At 42.3% G+C, this 26,413-nt stretch overlaps 2 protein-coding genes across 6 annotated transcripts in view; both read left to right on the top strand.

Annotated features, from left to right (window-relative positions):
• Positions 1-732: 732 nt before the first annotated feature.
• RNF135 (ring finger protein 135) lies at positions 733-10,181 on the top strand. Its single transcript, XM_014527945.2, has 7 exons — positions 733-1,038; positions 3,001-3,090; positions 3,574-3,804; positions 4,611-4,746; positions 5,944-5,979; positions 7,044-7,145; positions 8,996-10,181. Exons 1-7 carry the CDS (start codon positions 790-792, stop codon positions 9,523-9,525), a joined length of 1,374 nt encoding a protein of 457 aa, XP_014383431.1. The 5' UTR covers positions 733-789; the 3' UTR covers positions 9,526-10,181.
• Positions 10,182-12,330: 2,149 nt separating this feature from the next.
• RHOT1 (ras homolog family member T1) overlaps positions 12,331-26,413 on the top strand; it is a 45,394-nt gene continuing 31,311 nt past the window's right edge. For 4 of the 5 annotated variants that reach the window (XM_014527971.2, XM_014527970.2, XM_025196310.1 and 1 more), the window contains exons 1-2: positions 12,338-12,439; positions 24,267-24,325. In XM_014527971.2, the coding sequence (XP_014383457.1) occupies positions 12,403-12,439; positions 24,267-24,325 (96 nt within the window). In that variant the 5' untranslated portion in view covers positions 12,338-12,402. Of the gene's footprint in view, positions 12,440-24,266; positions 24,326-26,413 lie in introns of all 5 variants that reach the window. The other variant, XM_025196311.1, reaches the window with a different exon arrangement.

The raw sequence follows: 26,413 nt of genomic DNA, 5'->3' as shown, positions 1-26,413 counted from the left end.
CAGGGTGCTGTGAAATCCTTTTAAGGATGCCATGGGGCTCTGCGCAATATTAGCATTGTTATCTGTGAAGAGACCTGCACATGACTCACAAAATAAACCCAGAGATTTCAAATAGGAATTGATGGTGTCTAAAATATTCTGACCTGCTGTGGTCTTTTTGCTTTTTTGCAATATTAGAATTGCTCTATTTTTTTTTAGTGTAATAAAAAAAAAAAACAGTGAAAGCTAGGAGCTGGCATTTTCTGAGGGGTGCCTTGAGTCTAAAAATGTTGAAAACCATAACTCTATATGGTTCTGTGTCCAGCTTCTGTTGTAAAGGTTTCTCTTTAAAATGAGACTGAGTGTTTAAGCATGTGACAATTAAATTCAGAAAGAAATGAAAATTCAAACCTGGGCTGTGTGAGACCAGCAAATGGTGGCTTATAGCATGACACGGAGACAACCACCCAGAGTACTACCATGAGGGGATGCAGGAATCGTGAAACTGTACAATATTCTCAACCTGAACCAGATCCTAGACCTGATGCTGGTTCAGATGCTGATCTGAACTTTCTAATTCCAGCCCACCTGTAAGGACAAATACTGACTATTGTGAGAGATACAGTGGTTTAAATGATAGGGAAGCAGATGCCCACCAAGGCAGAGTTTCAATTTGGGAAGTGGTTATTTAGCTGACTTTGATTGGAGAGAGAATTGGAGAGGTCCGCCCTCTCTATGTTTATTGGTAGACAGTCTTTCAGCAGGGGAACGGAAACTGAAAGTTCATCTTGTTTCGCTGTGGCAGGGGTCATGGCTGCTAATCTGGTCAAAAACCTCCAGGAAGAAGTGACCTGTTCTCTTTGCCTGGACTACTTTCAAGATCCAGTGATCATTATAAAATGTTCCCACAGCTTTTGCCGAGACTGTATTGGCAAGCACTACAAGGAGGTGGGGACAGATGTCAAGTGCCCACACTGCATGCAGATCTTTCAGCGGAAAGACTTGATGGCAATCAGACAGCTGGCCAATATGGTGGAAATAATCCGGAAGATGGGAAGGGTGAGTTGAAAGAACCAGTAAAATGTATTGAAACTCTGGCTGTGATGAGCAAGAAACCAGTGCATCTTGGGAGCAGGATATTCAGGCTGGGCTTCCTCCAGACGGGAAAGCCTGGGAACACAGGACGCATACTCTGCACTGCATATCTAGATTAATTACTTAAATAATAATATATAGCTGTTATATAGGCAGGAGGTGTTGGGACATGAAATCAGGAAATGAGGGACTTCAATGTGTTCAGCGTATTACAGGTCTGGGCCATATCTCAAAAAGTACTTTTCTGGGGATATGAGAAGAGAGCCCATCTCAGTTTGAGCAAGTTAACATTGTTCTCAGATTATATTTCTATTTGCTGGATGTTGCATTAGTGCTGCAATATTGTTGGGTACATCGAGGGGGAATAGGAAGCCAGATCACTTTTCCTTAAAGTGGTATTTCTTTTGATGTTGATTGAACTTGAAGGAGCACAGAAGGAGAAGGCGGAAGCTGTACAGATGTAATTTAGATGTAAAGTATTGCAGCCTAGCTAATAATAATTCCATGATTAGCATCTAGATACCATAGTGATGGGCAGGCACAGGGACCAAGCCAACCTTCATTAAACCAATGAGACAGTAAATGAGAGCTGACTAGATCAGCTAGGGCCCAGCTGCTATGCAACCAGAAATGTTGCATGTCTGCAAGCAGTGGGAATCAGCTGCCATGAGAGACTTCACACCTGCATTTCCTGCCTTTTCAGTGTTTCAGTTTTCAGCCTGAACAAGGTTTTGATATCTGATTTATTTGCGTTTAATTTCTTTACAGTTAGGCAAGTCTGACAGCACAGCCTGTGACATGGGGCTGAGAGCTGCCCTTGGAAGGGAGGGAGCTGAGTATTGGGGGCAGTTCCTCACAGAGCCCCTGACATCAAACTCTAGGCAGCTGGAAAGGCTTTGGGTCCTTCTATCCTGGACCCCAGAGGTCTGCTTTTGGAGTTGGCTGCCATGAGTTGCTTCCTCCTCCCCACCCTGTGTTTATTCACTTGCTTTGCCCCTTTGACCTGGCCATAACGTTAGGGAGTGACATCATGAACAGACACTTTTGCTACTGACAGTAACACAGAACCTGGTGAGAAGCGAGCCCAGCCTGTCTCCCCCAGCTTCTTCTTGCAGCCCCTCAGTGCTGGAAATAATCCCTAAGGGAGTGAAGGGGGTGTTTACTACTTGGGTGGAACTGGGGGAGTTTGTAGCCTGTGCTGGAATTCACCCCATCCTGGGAGAGTGGTGCTCTAACTCCTGAAGTCTGTGAAGGCTGTTTGCAGGGTCTAGCACAAGGGTCCTGGGGGTGGTTGGAAGCGGGGAGGCCAGCCAGAGTTGCTCTCTGTGCCCAGGCCTGCTGGACACCCCAACTGTGTTGGCCTCTCCACCTAGGGCCACAGCCACTGCCTGCAGCTGCATGGGGCATCCAGGTGGGTAAGGCTCCCGGTCCTGTGGCCTTCATGTGCTGCTTTACCCCAGCCTCTCTCCTCTTCCCTGCCCTCTCCTGCCCTCATCCTTGCTCTGCTTTCTCAATTCATTGCTTGCCATTTTCCTTCTCATTTCCTCTTCTTTCCTGTTTAACAAATACTTTTCTTTTCTCTTCCTTGCTCGTCTGTTTCCTGTTTCTCTTCTTTCAACTCTGCCATTCCACTCTTGTTTCCTATCTCCCTTTTCACTGTCTTTAATTTCCTTTCCCCCTTTTTTGTCTTTGATATCTGCAGCAAAGCACTTACACCCCCACATAACACTAAGCCCAAGAGCTTCCTGTTGACTTCCTGTGGATTATTCATCTTCTGAAAGTTAATTGCATCCTTAACTGGCTGGAGCAGAGTCCGGGTAGTGGAAGGTACAAAAGACCCTGGTGTTTTTACCACCTTGTTACCTTATCCTATGATATTCTTTATAATGGTTGTGTAAACGTGCACTGATATGTTTCCCTTTACAGGAGACAGAGGAAATAAGTGAGATCTCCAGGCATATTGAAATGGTCAAAGATGCCATCCGCAGCCGGGAGAAAGACATGGATGAAATAAATGTACGTATGGATGTTTGTCAGCCTGATATTTGGAGGTAGACACACAGCCTGCTTTATTTAGAATGCAGCAGATATATTTTTCCTTTTCACTCCTTCTCACACAGCACTGACTGGGATAGCTATGTTCCTCCAGTGGTCCATATGGGTACCACAAAGCCATTCATGTCATCGTCTCTTCCACCTTGCCCAGGGAGTAGCATATGTTTCTGCACATCTGAGAGCCAGAACATGTTCTGATAGCAACTAAGAACCACTGGCTTTCAAATAGGCCAAATCCTATGCTCCTTGTCCCAAATTCCCACTGCAGGCAATACAAGATTTGTGCCAATTATGAATCTTCATTAACTAGTATCTTCTTCACTTTTATAAAAATAGTTGTGCTGAAATTAAGTGGTCAGTTGCCAGAGTGGGTAAAACAAGGCCTTAGATATCCAAGTTCCAAACTTCCCCTTTGTCCTCACTGTCCTGATCTGCTCCCTTCAGGAAAATCTCTCTCAGATCAAAGGCGTGATTACTGAAGACTTTGGTGCCATGAAAGAGCGTCTTGCCCAGGAAGAGGGAGAGATACTGAGGATCATCGCACAAGAGCAGCAAACAGCCCAGCAAAAAACAGAAGAAATAATTGGCCAGCTCACCAGCAAACTGAACAAGCTCGCAGAAATCAAAACCCAGATGGAAAGAGGGGCACACAACAGCCTGCTGAAGCAGCTGAATGTATGTAGAAATGGGGCCAAATCCTTTGTGGTGCATCGCGCTCTCACGTTTCCTTCAGGTTTCCCAGAGCTGCACTCTTGTTGCACAAGGGTGGCATAAATGCATTGGTATGAATAGGACAGCATTGTCGCAGTCTGAGTAGGATGGAACCATGTGGTGTTTCCAGATTTGGCAGCTGGTCTGCACTGTTGCTACCAGTGGTGGGAAATTTAGGAAGAAGAAAGTGCTAATGCAGACACAGCCAATGAGTGGGTGGAGTACAGTAGGAAGACAAACTTGTTTCTCTCATATCTTTTTAATCTAGATCAGTCAAATCTAACGTTCAGATGAGATCCAATAACATATTTGCTTTCCAGAGGGAGGGCATGTATATATGGAGAAGAGCAGGAGTCCTATCTTGCAGAAAGAATCCAGATCTCTTGAGAGAGCCCCATGACAAAAGCACTTTGCCACTCCTCTTGCAGAGCATATTGGGGAGTGTGTGGAAACAATCCTGTTACTTAAACTGGAGAGAAATCATGTGTTGAGTAGCTGTTTAGTTAAACACGTTTTCTCTGACTATATATATCAAACAAATCCCTTTGTGACTTCCACTAGGGACAAAAAGGTATTATAAGTTCAAATAAATATCTTTAGAGTATTTGCAGAAGTTTCAGGAACCCTTATCCCTTCTGTGAAGCATAAGATTTATGGGGAGCTCACTAGTAGTTTGCCATCCTGACCTTATGAAATCACCAGAAATTTTTGATGATTTGGTTATATTCATTTAGCCCCATGCATTCCTTCTTCTCTTCTGTTACTGTTAGGTTGAAGGAGAAGTATGCGCAGGCCCTCGTGTAACACTCAATGATGATAAGATTGTTGCTGTCACAAGTGCTGTAGAACAGTTCAGGAAACAATTGGAATCAATATTGGAGAGAGATCCGAGGCAACTACCATCAGGTGAGCTTGCTTTAGTCATGTTTTCTCAGGTCAGAAAGCAAGGAGTGGGTATAAATGGTCATCTTTCAGAATGGAAAGAAATAAACAGTGGAGTCTTGCAAGGATCTAGTTGGGGTCTTGTTGGGACTGGTGCTGTTTAATATATTAATATATTCATAAAAGACCTGAGAAGGGGGAGAGGGGTGCAAAGTGACACAATCATTCAGAGTGGTAAAGACCACAGTGGACTTTGAAGACCTACAGAAAGATATTTCAAAATTGAGTGAATGGACAACAAGATGGCAAATTAAATTCAGTGCTGATGACTGCAAAGTGATGCAAATGGGAAAGAATTATCCAAAATATACATATATGGTGATGGGGCTCAATGTTATGTCCCATCATTGTGGACAGTTTGCTAAAAACAATAGCAGCTCAGTGCTTAGCAACCACCCAAAAAGCAAATAAAATATTAGGAACTATTAAGGGAATTGTAAATAAAACAAAATATCATTGTGTCCCTTTATAACTCTATGGTGCATCACACTTTGAATATTGGGCACAGTTTTGGTCTTCGTACTTCAGAAAGAATATGGAAGAATTAGAAAAGGTACAAAGAGGGTTAACATAAATGACTGGGGCATGGATGGTTTTCATGTGAAGATGGACTAAATAGGCTAGCAGTTTGATGCCTGAGTAGGGATATGATATAGATTTACAAAATAGTAAACAGTGCAGAGAATGTAAGAAGGGATTTATTCTTTATGGTCTCTCAAAATACTAGAACTAGGGGGCAGAAAATTAAACTATTGGGTAGTAGGTTTAAAATGATCAAAGGAAGTTGTTTTTCATATACGATTTAATTAACTCGTGGTACTCATTCTAACAAGGTGTTGTGGAGGTTGGTAGTTTTACCCAGTTCAGAAGGGGACTGGGCCAATTCTTGGAGGAAAGTTCTGGCAATAGGCCCTAAACATGGTAGATGGGAGTACAGTCTCTGGATCGGGACTTCCTAAACCCCTGAGTGCTGGAAGCTGCAATAGGAGAGGGACCAGGGGTGGGAGATTCTGGACATTGTTTGTGCACCCTCCACTTCAGCCTCTACTCTATGCCACTGAGACAGGACACTGGGCTGGATGGACCCTTATAAATGGCATTTCTTATATTCTTATGCTGTGTTCTTATATCTTTCTTTTATTTTCTCTTGTCTCGTTACAGAGTTTGATTCAGCAAAGTACCAAGCAGCTCCCAAAGGTACTGAACACTGTTATCTCCCATTGAAGTCAACCCTTTTTTTCTGTCCCTTGTTTGTTAAGATCCTGCTGCAATGGGGGAAATTTACACTCAGAGTTGAAGATTCAATTACAAAAAAATACTTGGCATAAAACAAAAAGACCACTGATCTGTTGGAAACAAATTTTCAGTAGTCGTGACACCAAAGGATTAAATCTGAGTGAGGCTCAGAGCACATCCTCCATAAAGAATACCTGCAGTCTGCTGCCTCTTTCTGGTTGTTTGGGGTTTTTTTGTTCCTTTCCTTTCCAATATGATTCTTGCACTCTGATAATTTAAATACCACTCTTGTAAAAATACATGCAGATGCTTAAGTATGAGCATATTAGTTTATGCAACAAGACTATAAAGGGTTAATATAAAAGTAAAGTTGTTCCCAAGACATTGTTGCCAAAAAAGCTTTCTCCAGCCCCATACAGATTACTGCTAAGAATGATTCAGCTGTATGGCGAAAGTGCCAAGTGACAGTCTATCAAATATGCATCACAGTATTTCTGCAAATCTGAGAGAGAGCCCTATGAGATTTAAGAGCTGCATATTAGGAGACTCTGTACTTGGGTAACTAAAGCAAAGGATTATTTAGTGTTTATGAAATACACATTGAAACTATGTCACGTGGACACCAGAGTGCTGAGCACAGTGTAAGAACCTGTGTAGAGCAGCATGGTTAATTTGTATACATAATAGCCCTTATTGCTTCCATGCTCAGATGCCCAATTGGTCCTTTATGCATCTAACTGGTCATTTCTAAGTGTAGTGACCACTGTTGCGTGCCTAATGCCTGAATAACTTAAGTGTAAATTATATATACTTAACTACATTTCCTCACATGCTTAGCTGCATACATGTTCTTTAGAAACAGGCCTGAGTATCTGTCAAACAGAGATATATACATATATAGTACACCTATATATATTTGACAGACTCTGTAACTGTTGGCAATTGCCTTTGCCTTGTGTTTAGTTTTAAGGATCTGCTATTTGAAGAAGTTCCCTAATATATATATTTTTTCCCTTCATGTTTAGTACAACCTGGAGATTTACTTGCTGAGATCAGTGTTGCCTCTTCATGTCCGGAGCCTGCAGACAGTAGTCCAGACCCAGTTATTTCAAGTCAGTTTGCTCCGTGTAAGTATGTGAGCCAATATGACAATTCAATAAAGAGGATGTTCCAAATGAAAGGCTTTGGCCCATTCACCAACAGCTTTCTAGAACATTTTGAGCAAGATCCTCAGCTGCTGTGAATCAGTGCAGCTTCACTGGTGGAGATGTGCATGTATAACACAGTTGAGGATCTGGATGTTTGCTTATAACTACCTAATTTAAAGGATGAGAACATTTTACAGCACTGTAGCAGCCATTTAGTTTGTAGCTTAACCACTGCGCAAAATTATTTGTCTAAGAACCGGTCAGTAACATGGGTCTGGTTCTGTTCAGTACCTTAATTTGTGAGTTAGGACTGAGTATACACTCATTGGCAGATGACACCAAGCTGGGTGGCCCTGTAGATGTGTTGGAGGATGTGATCTTGATAAATGGAGGGAAAAAAGGTATGAGATAAAGTGGATGAAATTAACTCGGGACAAATGCAAAGGGATGGAACAACTGACTGCACAAATCCAGAAGTAGGAGCGCCTAGCTAGGCTGCAGTACTGCAGAAAAAGGATCAGGGAGTTTATGGAGGACTTGAGCTTAGCAGGAGTCAATAGTATAATATTGTTGCCAAAAAAGCTTAGTAACATTCTGGGAGGTATTAACGTGCAAGGCACTGGTGAGGCCTTGCCTGGGGTATGATATCCAGTTTTGGGCAATGCACTTTAGGAAAAAAGTTGACAAATTAAAAAAAGCCCAGAGAAGACCAACAAAAAATGAGTGAGTTCTCAGAAACATGACACATGAGGCAAGGCTGGAGAGAAGGGCTTATTTAGTCTGTAGGAAAGAAGACTGAGTAGGAAGTTGATAACAGTCTTTAAGTATAAAAAGGGTTGTTATCAAAATGATGGCAATCAATTGTTCTCCATGTCCATAGGGCACAGGACAAGATGTAATGGGCTGAAATTACAATGGAAATTTAAGTAATATAGTAGGAAAAACTTTCCAGCTCAGAGGGTGGTTAAGTACAGGAACCAATTACCTAGAAAGGTAGTATCATTTCAGCAATCACAAGTTTTATAGAGCGGGTTCAACAGACATTTGTGTGGGATGTTTTATATGGGAGAGATCTTGTCTCAAGCCAGATTTTGAACTGATTCACATCACAAGATCCTTTCCAGACTTATTCTTATATGATTCCAATGAAGCAGTAGTTTTATAGCCTCTGTTGGGCATGGTAACCCTCTTACTTTTTATTCTGTTACACACAATTTGGTTGTAAGATTGCCATTGGGAACAGGGTCCACCCTGTGTGGTATTAAGTGACCTCAGTTTCCTCTCTCATAGCTGGGTTGGTTGTTTTTTTTTACCGTGCTGTGTTGGCTGTCACTTCTCAGGCCCGATAAAAAGTGTTTTGCATTTGAAAGCTTATCTAACCCTATCCCACCTATGCAGTTGTTCCAATAAAAGATATCACCCCAAGACATTTTTGCCTTAATTCCTGGACCATCACAACTACTAATCACTCTAGCACTACTATACTTAGTTTCCATTGGAATTCACAAGCTCAGTCTTGAGGGTCAGTACCAAAGGTTTGCTCAGTCTCAGTGGTCACAGTCAATAGGAGTTTGCCCAAGTCAGCACCAGGCTCAGGATCTGGCTCCTACCGTTCAGCTGAAGATCCTTAGCAATTTGCAAAATTGGGCTCTGGGATGCAATTTGGGTGAAGGGTTCTTGTTTGGTGGCCAACTTTCATTTTGATTACCTAATGGGGCACAACTCCAGCTGTGTACACGAGGCATTTCTGTTTACCAGGTTTCATAAATGTTGAATTGACAAGTCTCCCCATTGCCTTTGGATCAGAATATTTCCTTTATCTATTTTAGGGGCAGAAAATGTGACCTTTGATCTTGAAAGAATTCATCACCAGCTAGAGGTCAAGGCTGAAAACAGGAAAGTGATTGTATCTCTCTATCCCCCACGTTACAAAGACTCTCCCAATAGGTTCCGCATCAGCCAGGTCATGTGTTCCCAAAGTTTCTCTTCTGGATTCCATTACTGGGAAGTAATTACCAAGGACAGCGCTGGATGGGCCGTCGGAATCGCTGACAGAAAGATTGGTAGTGGGGAGAGACTGGGAAGAACTGAACTTTCCTGGTGTGTGGAATGGACTAATGGACAATTGTCAGCATGGCATAGGAACCAGAAAACCCCATTAAAGGAAGGGAGACCCATGAGGGTTGGTGTTTTTCTCAATCTACCAGACAAGAACCTGTCATTTTATTCCCTTGCCAAAGAAGAAACACACTTACATACATTTGAAATCAATATCTTGGAGCCTGTGTACCCTGCCTTCTGGATGTATGGCTTGGATGAAAACGGGTCTTTAAGTATAAATCATATAAAGAAAGAGTAGGCTACAATACCCATGAAAAGGGAAGAATTGGGCTGTAATGTATAGAGTTGCTTTAATGCTGGACATTAACAAGGGATGTTTTCTTCTGCTTGTCTCTGTGTTTGCCTTCCTTGTTCCAGACTGGACCTGACCTGCTCTGGTTTTGCTAAAGTGACCCTGTCAAACAATTAGGACAAGAAGCAGCCCATGCTGACCATTTCTCTTCCTCCATCTGCATGTAGCCAGAGACTTATTTCACAAAGGGCAGAAATAGGCTTAACCTCAACCCACAGACTGTATCTCACTATGCCAAAGAACAGAGTGTCAATACAGGTATGGCACCACCTCATCCTTTCAAGAGGATTTCTTCCAGAAGGATGCATTTGAACAGGAAAAGCTCAGCAGGAGACGAAACCCTTAATCTCAGCAGGGCAAACTGGTATTGGGAGTAATGTGCTATCACACATTCCCTTCCTACATGCAAAAAAGCTTGAGAAAGGTAGTTTAATCATGGTCTGAAATCAGGTACGAGACAGGCATGTTCGAGACTGACTGATGGACAGATAAGGTTCTTTGGGTAAATCTGATATCTTTTATTAGACCAACTCAAATAGCTGGAAAAATTTTTCTTTGCAAGCTTTTGGGTGTAAATACCCTTCATCAGGCTGAGGAAGCATCTGCAGCTGACTGTGCTCTAACTGGATGGAATGAATAGTAAAGAAGCCAGAGGCTGGTATGCATGCAGGAAAGCCAGTCAGTGACGATGTATATTGAGGAGTCAGTGGATTGGGGGGGGGGAGGAGAGGCAGGAATGAATGTAGCTGGTAAATATGGAAAGGTACTTGGGGAGTCGGATGTTAGGCAGGTTATAATGTGTCGTAAATCCAATGTCTAGATTTAGTCCATGATTTTTTGTATCCAGTAGGTTGAAGTGAAGTTCATAGGCTCATCTTTGAAAGGTGTTTTGTAAGTTCCCATTGAGGTTTAGAACTGAGAGATTGGAGAGAGAATGGTTTTCTTGTGAGAAATGTCCCCCCACCGGTATTTAGGTATTTGTGTCTTTGATAGATTTCTGGTGAGCACTTGTTATTTGGTCTCTCCTACGTATTTTCCATCAGGGCATTTGGTGCAGCAGGGTTGTCCCAGCAGGGTCTGGATCCATTTGGTATGGTTTGGGCCATAGGAAGTTTGCTTCTGGTGATGAGGTTGGCAAGGTTTGGTCCTTGTTTGAAGGCTAGGATGGGTGGTTCTGGGAGGAGATCTCTTTAAGAATTTGGTCTTCTTCTAGTATGGGTTGCAATTGTCTGAGGATTTTCTGTATAGGTTCCAGGGAGGGGTGATATGTCATAGCCAGTGGTATGAGATTCATGGGGGTTTTCCTTCTGTACTGCAACAATTTTTCATGTGGTATCCGGGTGGCTCTTTCAAAAGTACAATCTATGTGATGATTTATGTCATGATGTATGTGATGGATGCTTTTTACTTGCCAATTCTAGGACCTCTGTGCAGGAAAGATGCTGCCTCTCACAAGGTTCTCTTTAAGCACAATTATAAATCCATGAAGTAAGTGAAGCTGTTGAGCTGAAAAGGTGCTACTGGTACTGTTGCAGTTTTTAAAGTGGTCCATGTACATTTTGAAATATTTTAATTAATGTATGCGGTGTACATTATTTGGAAGTAACTCTCCTAACTGGAATTTGTATAATGTCATATTAGGCCTTGATCTTCCAGATACTTACTCCCATGCTGAAATTTACTACTTAAGTGTAATGGAGAGAAGAGGACTGAGATCTTTCCTCTACTACGCTCACCTTTATGCTGAGTCTCATGCTTAGATCCATGCTAAAAGACAGCCATGTTCGTTTTTTGTAATTATTTTCCCAAGAGCATTGCACAGTCAAGCTTCAGGTATGTTCTATGTAAATCCTGAGTGCAGCATTAACAAACAGTTCCCAGTCAGCTTCCAGAAAGAATACCAGACACACATTTAATATACACAAATACATTGCAAATACTATTTGGAATACTTATGGGCAATTACTTTAATAAAAACTATTAGTAAATCAAATCAGTGTTTCTTTTACCGTCTTCCCTCTCTCTTTGCTGCTCTTTGTATAGTTAAATGCAAGGTTTCGCCATAACGTTTACACTTTGGTACTTCAATACATATCTGCCTGAATTTCAGAGCTGATTTTTCTGTCCAGGTAGCGAGGGTATTTGTTGTATGTGCCTGGGTTCTTCAGCGGGCGGGAAGAACGAAGGGCCGCATGGCTGTTCTTTTCCAAGCACGTCACGGTCCAGGAATCTCTCTGCCAGCACCGTTGCAGCTGCCGGCTTAGCAGTAGGCTCGTCTTTTCTGCGTCTTCTCTGGACGCGTGGAAGTGAGCGCGGCGGTTCTCTCATCGCACTGTGCTGTCACTGCCCCATGTTCAATTAAAGCTGGTTGGAAACTCGTTGCACGTTTCCAAGTACTAACTTCCTAGCCTCTTTTATAGCGGGAGGGTCATTTTTGTCATGCGGTCGTGACTTTGCGCGTGTGGCTGGGCTACGTTTATTGCGCAGCTCAGCTGTCAATCGTGCAATGCATGTAACATGCGACAGCGGCCTCAGTTTATCCCTTAGTTTCCCTCTTTAGACCTGAAGGCTCCTCTGCACCAAGCCCAGGAATCCCAGCCCGCCTCTGGCTCTGGCAGTCCCCAACACCCGCGCCAGAGCCGCCGCCGCTCCTCCTGGCCGCTAGAGGGCACGTTGGCGCTCGCGTCGCCCGTCTTAACGTGTCCCTTCCGCGCCGCCGTCGTTGCTTCTGCTGGCTGAGGGGCGGGGGGAGAGGTCGCGACCCCCGCCCCCCCTCCCGGCCCCCACGTGAGCGGGTCCCGCGCCGGGCCCAGCAGCGGGGACATGAAGAAGGACGTGAGGATCCTGCTGGTGGGAGAGCGTGAGTGCGGCCCAGCGGGGAGGGGGGCCCTCAGCCGGCTCGGCCGCAGCGCGACGCCTTCCTGCCTCTCCGCTTCGGGGCCCGCGGGGCAGGGCTGGGGGAGACCCCGCGTGTGGGAGCGTCTGCGTCTGTGGGGCTCGTGCCAGGCTAGCGGCCCCCCGGGCTTGGCGACGGCAGGGCCCTGTGCGACGTAGGGAAGGGGACTCTGCTTGGAAGCGTTCTTTGAAACGGTGCCCGTTGTACGGAGGTGGGGGATCGCCCCTCTGTTATGCGGATGGGGGGGGGGGGAGTCCCCTAGCTTTGGGGAGCGGTCCTTGCTCCTTTGGGGGGGATCCCCCTAGCTTTGGGGAGCAATCCTTGTTTCTTTGGGGGGGGTCCTCCCTAGCTTGGTCCTTTGCTAAGGGCAAGCAACACTCAGCATGTGCGAACCCCAAGACTTTGGGACGCCTGCCGTGGCTTTGGCAGTATCTGAAGCCTGCGGCTGGGAGGGAGGATACTTGCACATGAATCTGAACGATTGAGTTCTGCTCAATTGATGCCCCTCTGTGGGGCATTGATGAGGCCGCAGCTGGAGTACTGCATCCAGTTTTGGGTGCTGCAGTTCAAGAAAGATGTGGATAACCTGGAAAGGGTTCAGAGGAGGGCTGCTCATGTGGTTAGGAGCCTGCAGGTCAGATCCTATGAAGACCAGTTGAGGGACCTGAATCTTTTCGGCCTCCGCAAGAGAAGGCTGAGAGGTGATCTCATGGCTGTCTACAAACTCATCAGGGGGATCAGCAGGGAATAGGGGATGCTCTGTTTACCAGGGCGCCCCTTGGGTTTACAAGAAAAAAACGCCATAAACCGAAGCAGAGTAGATTTAGAGTGGACATCAGGAAGAAATTCTTTACGGTGAGGGTTGCCAAAATCTGGAATGGGCTTCCGAGGGAGGTGGTGTTTTCCCCTACCTTGGAGGTGGTCAAAAGGAGATTAGACAAGCACCTGGCTGCGGTTACTTGAGTTACCCCAGAGCACGGGGTTGGACTCGATGACGTAATAGGTCCCTTCCAACCCTAGAAATCTCTGATAGGTTTCAGAATGGGTTTGGCTAATTTGATGTGAAACATGAAATTAAAATTAAAAAAAATATGGCTGATGGATGAAATAGTGGGGGGGGTGGCCAGCCTGCAGCGGGAGGGGCACCAGGGGCCTTTGTGTGGGGCATGTGGTTAGCCAGACAGGTGGGCAGCAGAACAGCGGGCCAGGTAGGGGGACAGGGATCGAATGACACTTGGAGAGTGTGGGGCTAATTTGTAGCACCTGCTAAAAAGATTGGCCCCTACCAAAGTAGAAAGCGTACATGAACGTTTTCTTTGTTCACAGTTGTCAAAATGTCAAGTTAGTTGTTAAGTAACTGGCACAAGACATGTTTTCAGTATTAGCAGTGGAAAAAAACAATCTTGAAAGAGTCAGCCCCGTTCCCCCAATTCTTTGGTCACTGAAGCAAAAAGGGAGTGTGTGTATATTTTGAGTAGGAAGAGGACTAGAATATTTCAAGGTCACAGATGTATAACGTTGACAAGTTCTGTGTTTGGGACTGGTTTTGCTCTGGTGACTTAAGTACAGCTGTAACATGAGGCTCAGTTCTGATTCAAGAAGTGGGTGCTCATCTTGTCTTATAGATGATGTGTGTTTCTACGTTCAAAGACCAATACTCAACTGAAAGACCATATGGCGCTTTTGGGGCGGGGGGAGGTTCCATTATAATTTTTAAAAAATTGTGCCAAATTGACAGTGGTAGGAACTTTATTCTCTCTCTATAGCAATTTTACTTTCTCTCTATAGCAAATTACATCCTTCTTTATGCAAGCATTTCAACCAGTGTAGCTCAACCTAATGTTTTTGTAAGGGCTGATGAGAACAGAGATGAAAAGTTGGTTTGTTTTACATGATTGCTCGAATCTCAGCTTACCCGTTGAGCTTTCAATATTAATATTAACGGTAGTGGTGTTTTTTCATGATACAGGCACATCCGCTTGATTAGAGACCACCACTCACTTCGTCTAGGCTGCAAAAGAGTTGTCAGATGTTAATGCTGGTCTGTCAGTTTGATTTAAACTGTGAAATAAAGTATGAAAACCCTTGTATCTAGCCTGTCTTCAAAGCCCTCCAGTTCCCGTTGCCGCAGTGTAGATTTTTAGGCCTCTTTTTTGTAAATGGAATACTGGGATCAAAAGAGCTAAGCTGTCATTAATTTTTAATAGCCATTAATTTGCAGAGAAGCTCCAGCATGCTATTTTTAAACAGCATGATACAAGAGGTTTCTGTCATACACCAGTGAAAAAGAGAATCCAGGTTAAACACCACGTAATTTCACATTGCTTCATATAATGTACCAAAGATAAGCTGTTATCTCTAAAACTAAATAGATAATAAAAATTAATTTGTAAAGTAAATGTTCGACTCAGATTTAAAATAAATCTTGCTCTCTACTTCAGGTAGTTCTCATACTTTGGATATTGTATAAGCCTCAGACTACACATTCAGGCAAATTTTGTCATGAAGTATTTGGCTCAGCAGTTTTCCAAAGAAACAAAATTAAACCCAACCAGAAATGTTACAAATAAGGACACTGAAACCTGGACCCAGACCATGAACTGTCATATGAGTAGAGATCTTTAAAATTGTGCGGGCCGGGAGCACCCCGAGCCCTTTTTCGCGCTGCACGCGGGCTGTGGCCAGCAGCCCGGGCACGCGGGGGCGGAGAGGGAAGGCCTTCGCTCTGGAATTAGGCACGGACGCGTATCGGTAGTTTAAAAGATTGTTTACTTACACCGAGATGGCAGTGGTGTAGGCTGGAAAGCTTGCTTAAGTTGCAGTTACAGACAGACACAACACAGACGGTCTCGTGGAGGCTGCTAGGCTCCACGGTGCAGAGCTCCGGATGCTCTGGGTGAACAGGCCACCAATGTAGAAATCGTAAATACGTCTTATATTAGTCGCGCTCGAAGACGGGAAGAGGTGGGCGGTGGATCAGGCCGCCACGCTCCTCTGGATCTCACACAGGGTTTCTATTACCTTGCCGTGTACCCAGAGTCCCCACGAGATGGATGTGGAGTCCTCTTCGGCTTGGGCGGAAACTGCCCAAGCTTTTTATCCGGCAAACAGGCCAATCGCTAGCCGCCACGTATGAATAATTTAGCACTAGCCAATCACGGGGAACAAATTTGCATACCGGTGGCGGGAACTCTTTTGCACCGTGCATCCCTCTTGCAACATGAGCAATGCAATCTGCAAAAGAAGCTGCAGAAAAGGCAGGAAACTGGTCCCTGCACCGGAGTCTCCTCTTGCTACAGGAAACTCCCGTGCAATGCTCTGCAACTTAACGTGGATAATTCTGATGCCGAAGCACACACACACAATCATGCCTTTTGGGTCATGACAAAAATCAATTCTCCTCCTGTTTTCTAGCCAGTGGAAACCTCCTCAAACTGTACAGTGTCCTCCAATAGTCTTCTCTGAGATCAGGTCTGGCAGCCATTTCCTCCCATCAGTTAAAATGCTGCAAGGTTTTGTTAGCCAAGCCCGCTCTTACAGAAATCCAGCACTTTATTTCTTTAATAAATAAAGATGGTGGCACCACTCAGTTGTCAGAACTAGATTTCTTTCCTTGCCTGAAACTAGCCCAGCTAATAATTGCTTGTTGGTGTCCATGTACATCCATCCATCCATCCTTTCATTCTGGGGTGCTCTCATGTGCCCAGGGTACATCTGTTTTGTGCAAGGTAGCATTGTGCTGAGAAATGGAGCTGGCTCTCCTGTGCAGTACTGTGCTAATGTGAATCTATTGCTCCTGCTTTTAGGGGGGACGGTGTGCACGTAGCTAGAATGGATGTTCCCTTTTACCACAGACATACCCTGATTTCTTTGGTTTTGTTGATATAGTCAGTGCTCTCCTGCACTTTCTGGAAGAAAAGAAGATGGTCTCTGAAGCCAGTGTCTGATCTGTTCTGTCAAAGATACAACCTAGCAAATGTTGATCTGGTTCCTTCCTTCTCTCAGCTGTTTAACAGTTGGTCAACTAAATACTTCTGGTTGTACTTAAACCTAGGACTTTCATGGTACCATACTGAATACATACAGTATTATACTGAATGTCTGCATATAATAGGCATTCTTTTACTTAAAAGTGAGAGGTGATTGAGACCAGTAATGAACAATTAACAGTAATCTCTGAAATGTAGAGCTATTGTAAACATATTGCATTTATTTCTTGAAAGGTAGGTATAGATTCCTTATGGTGTGAAGACTCAGGAACAGTTTTGTAGTTACTAAGAGAAATAGCTGACACTAACACAGTCAGAATTAGGATTGGCAAACCAGTCAATTGACTGCATATTTTCTTGACCAGCCAAAGATTATGGGAATTTCATGGGAGTGAATATTTTTGTTTGGAATTTTTTTGACAGAAATATGATTTTTTTTTAAATTGATTTCTGACACATTTCTTAATGGAAAAAATTGTGCTTTTCCTGCGTATTATTTGACTGTATTGGCAAGTTTTTACAATTGTCGACCACTATTTGACCAGTCAGTTGACCAAACTTTATTTGACTGCTCAGATCCCCAACCCTAGCCAGAATGATAACTGAGTCCCAGAAACAAACATTTTGTGTTATTCGAGATGGAGGTTTTCCTCAAACTCATAACATTTAGGAATAGACATTGCAAACATAAATTGTTAAGGGCTTGAAATGCGTACTAAACACCTGCTAGTCAGCAGCGATAACAGCAAGCTTGAACTACTAAGGTACAGGAGAAATCATTTGGCAAATAGCTGTGCCAACCCTACCTTTGCTTTTTTCCAAGGTCGTACTCTAAGCTTCCAGTCCTGAGCTCTATAGTTTGTGTGAGCAGTTTGACACTTAGGAGTTGTGTTTTTCTCAGCATCCGCATGTTGCCCTTTTGCTCCATGAGTAAATTCACTGCCTACCTTTGAGAAGTTATGAATTGTAACAAGGAGCATTAATTAGTATGACTGACAACTATGCTGCTGGCTCCAGGTTTCTGAATAACAGCAGTGAAGCTGACCAGGGACTTTGTACCTTGCTTGCCTGGCTGCTTGGCAAAGCTGTGAACAGAAGCAGAAACACTGGCATGGTCTGATTCAGGAAGATGACATAATGCCTGTTGGTACTTGACTCGTGTTTGGGACGTGTCGCTTTGGAGGGCTGTCTATGCAGTCAGAAGAACTTGATGTGTAATTTTTAAAATGAAAATGCAGAGGCTGACAGTTTAGTCTGCTTGTTGGGACAAAGTGTGCATCAGTCCTAAGCCAGTGGATTTTTCAATTGCATCAACAGTGTAAGCAGTGAAGTTTTGTCTATTTACATGAAAGTCTGTTCAGCTTCCTAGATTGTGCTCATTCCTATGATATCTGATAGTCTTCCCAAATTATAGGTGGTATATCAGCTAACTTCTATCTGGTGTCATGCTTTAAATGTAGTAAGTACTAGTAATACCTGGTTCTTGATAGCAAATTGCAGCATCTTTTTAGTGAAACTCTTCACTTCTGTGGTAGAGTTGTGATAGTCTATCTGAACCTGACCAAGCTCAGTTGCCGTGGTGCAGACGGGGTGTGCTAGTTCTTATTTCTGGAGATCTATCTCTTGATATAATTTGCAGCATTTGGGTAGTGACCTCTTGCCTTTGCCTTGGGTCTATTCTGCTTAAGGTGTATTTGTAGAGATACCAGGTCTCATCTGGAAATAGACTGAGCACATCACAGAGCAGGAGGTTCAATGATAAAGAGGGGTTTCTTTTTTAAAATACATTTTTAGGGCTCAATCACGCTACACTTATTCAGAAAAGCAGTCACTGTGGTCTCTGGGATTACTTTCATGAATAAAGATATTCCTATATGAGAGAGGTTTACAGTATTGAACCTCTAATTAAAAGCTTTCACTTTTCAGTGAGAAATAGAGGAATTGATTGTTTTATGGTCCCACTGATCTAACCAATTGTAAGGAAATTGTATAAATTTCACGTAATATTTGCTGTTTAAAACGAGGGCCTACTAAAAAAAAATTACTCCTTATCAGTCTGTGACTTTCATTATTTTATTATACTTGTTCCTTTGAACAACTTCACTTTGTATGGCAGTCTGTTTTTAGAAACTATATAAAGAGTTATTTAATACTTAAGGTACTTTGCAATCTACTTATACAAATAAAAATGGTATAATTTTTTTTAAGTGATTGACAGTAGAAGTAGCTTGATCAGTCACCAAATCCACACATCTTTCAGCAGAGTTATGCTACTATTCACTTGCCTGTCAGCAGGGTGGATTTAATTTAAATCAAATCAATATAAATCACTGGTCAGAAAGCCTAGATTCAATCACTGTTTTCTACAAAAAGTGCATTGTTGTTTGCTATAACCGTCATTAAAATATTCCCAAACAGGGTCGCTTTTACGGCCTTGCAAGTCTGCTGCTGTGGTAGGTTTTCCCTTCTTCCATACCATTCCCTCACTAGCTCTCAAACAGTGGAGAGGCTGTACTCAGAAACTTATCCCTCAAGACTTCTGGAATAGTTTGCTCAAAATGTTTCTCTTTTGTTTCTACTCCCCCTCCCTCCTTGCATTTATCTCCAGACTCCTATTCCTTGCCCACATGTACCCCACCCCCAAAAATCCTCTATTCATTTAACTTCTTGAAACTGCACTTTTAGAGAGGTAAGGGCTTGACTCTGTGTACACCAATTTGCAGACAGACAATACGGCTGATGGGGAGGCAATCGGGTCTGTTATCTCTCATCTCTATATACTGCTGTTAACAAGGATATTATCTCTGGAGACACAAATCCACAGTTTGAAAACTGAAGCTAAGCATCACAGAGATGCTTAATGGGATCTTCCAGGCCATGGTTTCTCAGCCTATGGGGTCAGGACCCAAAAGTGGGTCACAAGAATATATGAAAGGGTTGCAAACAAACTTTAAAAATGGATTCTCCTTTAAAGGAGAAAAACGTGAGGAACTACAGGTTAGGTTTTCCCTTGCAGGCTGATAGAGTTCCAGCCTGGAAGGGGCTGCTTGGGGTCCCCCCATGACCTCCACACACCCTCCCCCTGGCCCACGCACTGGGGGGCGGGCACTATAGGGGCACTGAGTCGGGACTGCTCATTATTGTTTACAAATGGATCCTGGTACAAAAAAGGTTGAGAACCACTGTTCTAGACTGAGCACTGAGTCTCAGTGGGTAGCATGGTTTTCTTCAATTTTTACTAATCTATAAAGGAGCCTCTAAAAACCCCTAAGATTAGGTCCTTAATATAGTCCATGGCCTGTTGTGATCTATGTATACATTTTTTCTAAAAAAGTTACATGAACAGTATTCTCTCATATATTATATAATTAGAAGTCGTAATCCCTATTCTATGATGATATTTTTGAGCTCTAACATATCTTACATTAAAACTATCTTTATATAGTTTTTTTAAAAGCATCTTAACAAAAAGTAAAAAAATATGATTAAATTTTAAAAATCTGATTTAAATCAAACATTTGAATTTTTTATTATTTTTTTTAAATAATTGATTTTTATCCACTCTGACTGTCAGAAAAAGTACTTGCCTAAGACAAGGAAGCAACTCTGTACTTGGTCCAGGTAAAACGTGGATGTGTGTGGAACCAAGCTCAGCTAAGCAGCACAGCAAGAATTAGCTGACCTTGGCTCACAAAGGTTTGTGAAAACACAGCCTTGTCTCTGCTTTAAAACCTGTAGTATACCTGCTTCACTAAAGTGAAACAGATGAAATCATTTAAAAGAATTTTGGTTGTTCCCTGTATACACAGGAAATCTTCCCCTTTGGCATAAATCCTTTACTTGTTTTCTGATATTTATAATAGATTACCTCTTGTGCTCAGGGTAGTAAGGAAAGAGTCTCTTATTCTTGGATGCCAAAAGGCCTTTGTTTATTGCAAAATGACCTGGATAGTTTGTTAGACTAAATATACTTTTAATTTGACTTATCACATTTACCATATTGTCTCACATGTAGCACACACCATTCCCCCAAAACTAGCTGATGAATACAAGGGTGTGCATTTTATGTGAGGAAATACAGCTCCCCATGGGTCTGGAAATGTGACAGTGGGGGAGCAGCGGCAGCATTAATAAACCTATGCGGAGCCTTTGGGCTGGATGACGTGGCTCCCTCCTCCTGGATCTAGTGCTTGGCCCCCAGACCTGGCATGTCAAATTGGGCTGGCACTTCACCGGCTACATCCCATGCATGGGGCTTGCAGCAGGCTCAGGAGCAGGTTTAGCTACTGCTACGCAATTACTTACACAAGATCAGCTTGTTTTTCCCCATCCTGCCTTTTCAAAAATAGCGGGCATGTTATATATGAGAAAATGGGGTATTACATACAGGGCGCGTCTACATGTGCCCCCATGGCACAGTTGTTACTGTGTCATTTAGTACTGGTTTTAGGAAGTACTAAATGACAGTGTAGTAACAGCTGTTACTGCACCGTCCTGGCAGCACATTTGTTTTCAGCAGCTATGTCGTTGTAGCAGTGCACTATAGTGAGGTAGTTCATTGCTATGGCGATGCAGCATTGGCATCACAGTTTGTGCCCACTGACGCTATATTGCTGTAGCATCTCGCTACAGCAACGTAGCATCTCATTTAGATGCTCCCACAGTTTTCTGCACTCTTTAAAGTGATTAGGTTTCATGTAGTGTCCTTTCTTTCTGGTATAACAATTAGGTAAACAAGCTAAATAAGCATTTAAGAGGACCAACACCTAAGAACATGCAATTAATTAACAAGACTGCATTTGCATTTCCCTCCCCTGAACAGAAGCAGCAGTTTGAGCCTTGAATGATAATAACTAGATAAACATATATAACACTTTGTGTGGTAGACTGTGTGCTTGAAAAATGAGAGTGGTAACAGTCCTTAAACTTGCTAGCATTCCAAAAGATCTAAGAAATGAGCTCCCTGCCAATGCACGCACCCCCGGGGGAGGGATGGGGGGCATGTGCCCGCTGGAGTTGTGCACAAGGCGAGAGTGGGCTGCTCACTGCAGGCTTGCGGCCAGGGGCTGCTCTGGCCTCTTCCCAGTGGGAGGGCAGACGGCAGCAGCACTGGGAGGAGGGTGTATGGGGGGGGCTACAGTGAATTTTGGGGTGGCTGTAGCCCACCCTATAGTAGCACCCCCCTTAGTGCCACCTGCCTTGGCCCAGCCCCCACCCTGGCCCCCGCTGGGAAGAGGCTGGCACAGCCCCTGGCCCCAAGCCCGCAGCAGGCAGCCCACCCTCACCCCACACACAAATCCGGAGGGCACATATTCCCCCCCATGTCTCCCTCAGGGTGCGTGCAGTGGTGGGGAGCTGCCCCACCCCCTGCACTCCCTGGATGAGCCACCCATGGCTCTGTCCTGTGCCCTGCTCTGCCTGGACAGCCCCTTCCCCTACCCCAGCCCCACTCCCTCACTGTGGGGGGGTTTGATCTGTCCCTTCCCTCCCACAGACTTACCTTCCGGGCTCTCCAAGCTGCCAGGATGCCTTCCTGGCCATGTGCATGCTGTGCCTGTGCACGTGCACACAGCATTAATCAGCGACATTATCGGCTACGGCAGCCAAAAAAAGCCAATTGCTGATAATGTCAGTTTTTCTTTTATTGGTGCCAATCTGATATATTGGTGCATCTCTATATTTTAACTCTGGCTGTAGAACTTATTTTACCTCATTGCTTTTAGAAGTTCTGTTTTTTAGGGAACAGAACTGTCTTTTTTTTCCCCACTATGTGGGGCATTTTGAAACTACAAGAAGTAACAAAGCAGAGAAAAAGCAATGTGTAGAGACAGTCTATTGGGAGTAGTTCAGCAGAAGCTATGACCTTTATGCCAAAGGCTGTGGTAGGAAATGGAGCCTCGTACTAGTGTAGAGTCATCTTGTCAAGAATAATGATAATATACAAATAGAAATAAGCATAAGAGATTCCTAAACTCTAATTGGTGTATGTTCCTCATTTCCAATATGAAAAGGAGCTAAAAGCAGATTAAATATTTTCTAATATTTCTTTTCAATGTAAATAATTGCTGGGATCCATTCTGGAATAGTACAGCAGTCTGGTGTATAATAAATTCACAGGTGTTCTTTCTAAGAGTATTCAAGCTCTTTTCAGGAGCAGCCTTTGTAAAACTGGGTACGGGTTGGCAGATCTTTTTCTGTTTTTATGTAACAGTTATTGGAGGGTGCATCACGTAACCAGATAGATCTAAAAATCAGCAAAAATTCCAAGAGTAATCTGAGGGTCAACTCTAAATTGACTACTAATGGTGTGTGGTAATTATAGGACTGATTTTATTTTTTTCCTCCTCTAACGAGCAGTGTTTTACATTTTTTCTACGCTTGTGAGAACCCCATTGAATTGAGACTAGAAATGATATACTTCCTTTTAGACTAAATGTTTTGCCTATGATGCGACCAGCCTTGAAGCGTACCAGGATTGTCTTGTACAAGACATTTTGAGAAATAAAAAGTAGGAAGCTTACTGTAATCCACCCTCCCTAACAATACTTTACATCTACAACGTGCTTAGAGTTTTAGTAAACAGGGTGGAAATTAGCTTTGCCTTCAAGGGGCTCACAATCTGAATGAGACAGAGAGAGTGCTGTCTGTAATTGCTTTCTGTAGTATGTTCTCTCTCGTCTAGTCCAGATTATTGAAGTTATCCATTCTTTTATCTTTTTTTATTTTTCCAGGTGTCATTTTCTCATGACTTGAATTCTTTTCATCCATCTTCCTACTGCCTGTGGCAATGGGGAAAAATAGGGTAGTCTAGAATTATTTTTTCCATTTTCCCTTTAAATGAAATTGCCCTAAATACTTCCTGCTGTGAAGGCAAGCTTTTTGATCCTGGCAGAATTTAATGGATTGACCCAAACACCAACTCCATAAGGAAAATACCACCTAACCAGCTGTATATTTAATTGCTTGAAAATATACAAAGTTGGCAATTAGCTGTACAGAAAATTGCTTCATCTAGTCTAAGATGTCAGTTTAGATTAGTGGATCTCAAACTTTTTAGACTCAAGGCACTCTTCTTTAGACTCAGGGAACCTCTTGGAAAATGTCAGCTCTTAGTTTTCACTTATTTTTTGTTTATGAAAAATCAATAAAAAATAATAGAGCAATTCTTCTGTTGCAAAGAACTCAGACCACAATAGATCAGAGTGTTTTTGGTGCTCTGTATTCTGTTTGAAATCTCTGGGTTTATCTTGTGATTCATGCAGGTGTTTGAACACCTAACAGTGCTAATATTGAGTAGTACCCAGTGGCACCCTTAAAAGGATCTCACATCACCCCTGTGGGTTATATCACCCTGGTTGAGAATCACTGGTTTCGATAGTGTGTAAGACTGTAAAGGTATAGTAAATGTTCTGCAAGTGCTGCTGTTTTCAAGGAAGTGTGCTACATGTTGTAGCAACTTGAGGCTACATCTTGCTCATCTTAAGCAAATAAGAATGGACAAGGCAATGTTTGGTGATGTTTGGTCCCTTTGCTCTCATCTGAAACTTCTGTGTCTAGCTGAAAATGTATAGGCATGAACCAAAAGTTTCACAGAAATGGTCCCTGAAGCTGAATCTTCTTGAGGGAGCTGAGGGTACATTTAGTTACTATTTATAAAAAGAAAAATATTATGAAAACCTTTCTAATATTCATCATTGGAAAGTGTTTTAAAAATGTTTTATATCTTGAGATGAACTGCAATTATTCAGTGTAGCAGAAGTGTTAAACAAAGAGTACTGATTCAGTATTTTTCCCCTTCGCAGCCAGAGTTGGGAAGACATCGCTTATTATGTCTCTTGTCAGTGAAGAATTTCCAGAAGAGGTAGGAAATCCCTGTTTGTCCTCTAGGTTGTGCTTCTACCTTAAAAAGCTACTTTTTGAATAACTAAAATTTACTTGCTAGTTATAAATTAAGATTAGTGGATTTATCATTTCAAATCTACGTTTTTATTGTTAATGGAAATGTTTTTCAAAACTGGAGCTATTCAAGGTGATAATGGCTGTCCTGGAAGAGTGATTAAAATTGATTAGACATATTTCTGTATGAAAAAGGAATTATAACTACGTTGCTTATTTTTGCTAATTATTTTCCTATACTTAATTAAACTTGCATTTGTTCTTCATGTTCTTCAAGTGTTAGTCCTATAAAAAGCTATCAAATGATATAGATTAGAAGTAAGAAATAATGAAAAATTGTGTGAGAAAGGGAGAGGCACTTAGGTGGGTTTCTTTAAAGCAGTTGTGCACATACAAATGGATGCATCTAATATAAATGTGTGAGGAATAAAATACTTATCAAACTGCATAGCTCTTGCAATCGTAGAAAATGAGCATTTAAGTAAGAATGCCTGTGTATTGAATTTTTTTTTTTGTGCTTTGCTAGCTGAATCATATTTTATAGCCCTGTGGATATAAATAATTGTATCACTCTTTCTCAGAAAAAATGAAGAAATAACTTGGTTTTATTGGTTAGGGACTAGGTAACACTAAACCATTTATCTGGTTATTCTTTGTAAAAGACAGCAGAGGACACCATTTGCAGTATCCTATCTTTAGCACCAGCTATAGTTGTTTTACTGATGTGTTTTAAAAGGAAAGTTTTGATACCTATTAAAATTAATATTTAAACTTGGGAACACAGGGCTTGAAACCACAAAGCACAAGTATTTGCTGTTTAAAACTATGCTGCCTTTTATTTCCTAACATAACACAGTATGTGCCCACGGTTTGAGAGCAAGATTACATGTGATTGCATTACTGATATTGCTATTAGTCCTTGCCTGTTCAGATGTTCTTTTGGTGTGATTATGTGATGATTACTCTGAACAGGTGAAGTGTTGTATTCACTTCTCTACTCTTTGCATGTTATATAGTATAGTACACTCCAGTAAGTACATGCTGGAGGAAAATTATTTACTGTCAGCATGACAGTGTAGTTGTTCTGTCTGTAAAGAAAACTTCCAATCTGATTGTATTAAACAAAACATCAGAAAAACCTGTAAGAATCCTACGTACCTTTGATATGTGGTTCAGATCTGCATATAAGTATCTTTACCAGGCATTGGTCACTGGATGGCCGGCCCGTCTCGTGCACAAGGTGGTGCCATAGTCATTCTGGTTAAACATGTCACTAAGGTATGCAACTTTACAGAGAGGCATTATCTGGGCAGTTAGGCTCATTAAAAAAGATGAAAGATTTTGGCGAGCAAAAAGAGCAGTTCATCTCCTATGAACGTAAATTTGATGGTACCTTCGTGTTGCATTTTACATTTTGAAGAAATATGAATTAGTGCTCCTTTGTGATTTGCAAAACATCATGGCTAATTCACAAGATTATGTAATGGATTAATTTTTATGAGTATAATTGTTTGGTTGCTCCTAGACTTAATATTTAGTAGAATATATCAAAGGAAAGAATCTTTCATAAGTTTAGACTGCGTGGAAACTGAAGTTTGAGTATGCATCATCATGTTAGAGAAGCTTCCTGTTGTATAGAAAAGTTGAATAGTTTTTATTGATCCAATCTCCTGCTTTCGAGGCAGTGAAAACCTTGGTATTGATTTCAGTGGGAGCAGGATTAGACCAAAAAAGTCTTTGCTGCACAAATTAAAATGACTTTGACAGTATTTTTATTTTGTGACTATCTTCATATAGATGACTAGTTTTTATTGTTGCTTCTTTAGAAATGAATGTAAAGCTATACCTCATTAATAATTTGAAATAAAAAATAACCACTGTATAGAATATGCTTAAATATAGCATTTTGGGAGTAATAAGAGTTGCTAGTTAAATATACTGTAACTGAACTACTTTTATTTACAATTTATACTTCATTTTATCTCTTCATTTTATCTCTGCACTGGAATAATGATTCCTTTGATGTACTGGGTTTGAGGTTTATTGAGACCTG

This window comes from Alligator sinensis, unplaced genomic scaffold (assembly GCF_000455745.1).
Source record: "Alligator sinensis unplaced genomic scaffold, ASM45574v1 scaffold282_2, whole genome shotgun sequence".
NCBI classification, from domain to species: Eukaryota; Metazoa; Chordata; order Crocodylia; family Alligatoridae; genus Alligator; species Alligator sinensis.
The sequence above is the reverse complement of the archived record's forward strand: the minus strand, read 5'-3'. Positions and strand labels throughout refer to the sequence as shown.

Coding starts and splice junctions, on each gene's coding strand:
- RNF135 (XM_014527945.2), top strand. CDS start 790: ATGGCTGCTAATCTGGTCAAAAACCTCCAGGAAGAAGTGACCTGTTCT. Junction 1,039..3,000: donor TAATCCGGAAGATGGGAAGG/GTGAGTTGAAAG, acceptor TTCCCTTTACAG/GAGACAGAGGAAATAAGTGA. Junction 3,805..4,610: donor GCCTGCTGAAGCAGCTGAAT/GTATGTAGAAAT, acceptor TGTTACTGTTAG/GTTGAAGGAGAAGTATGCGC.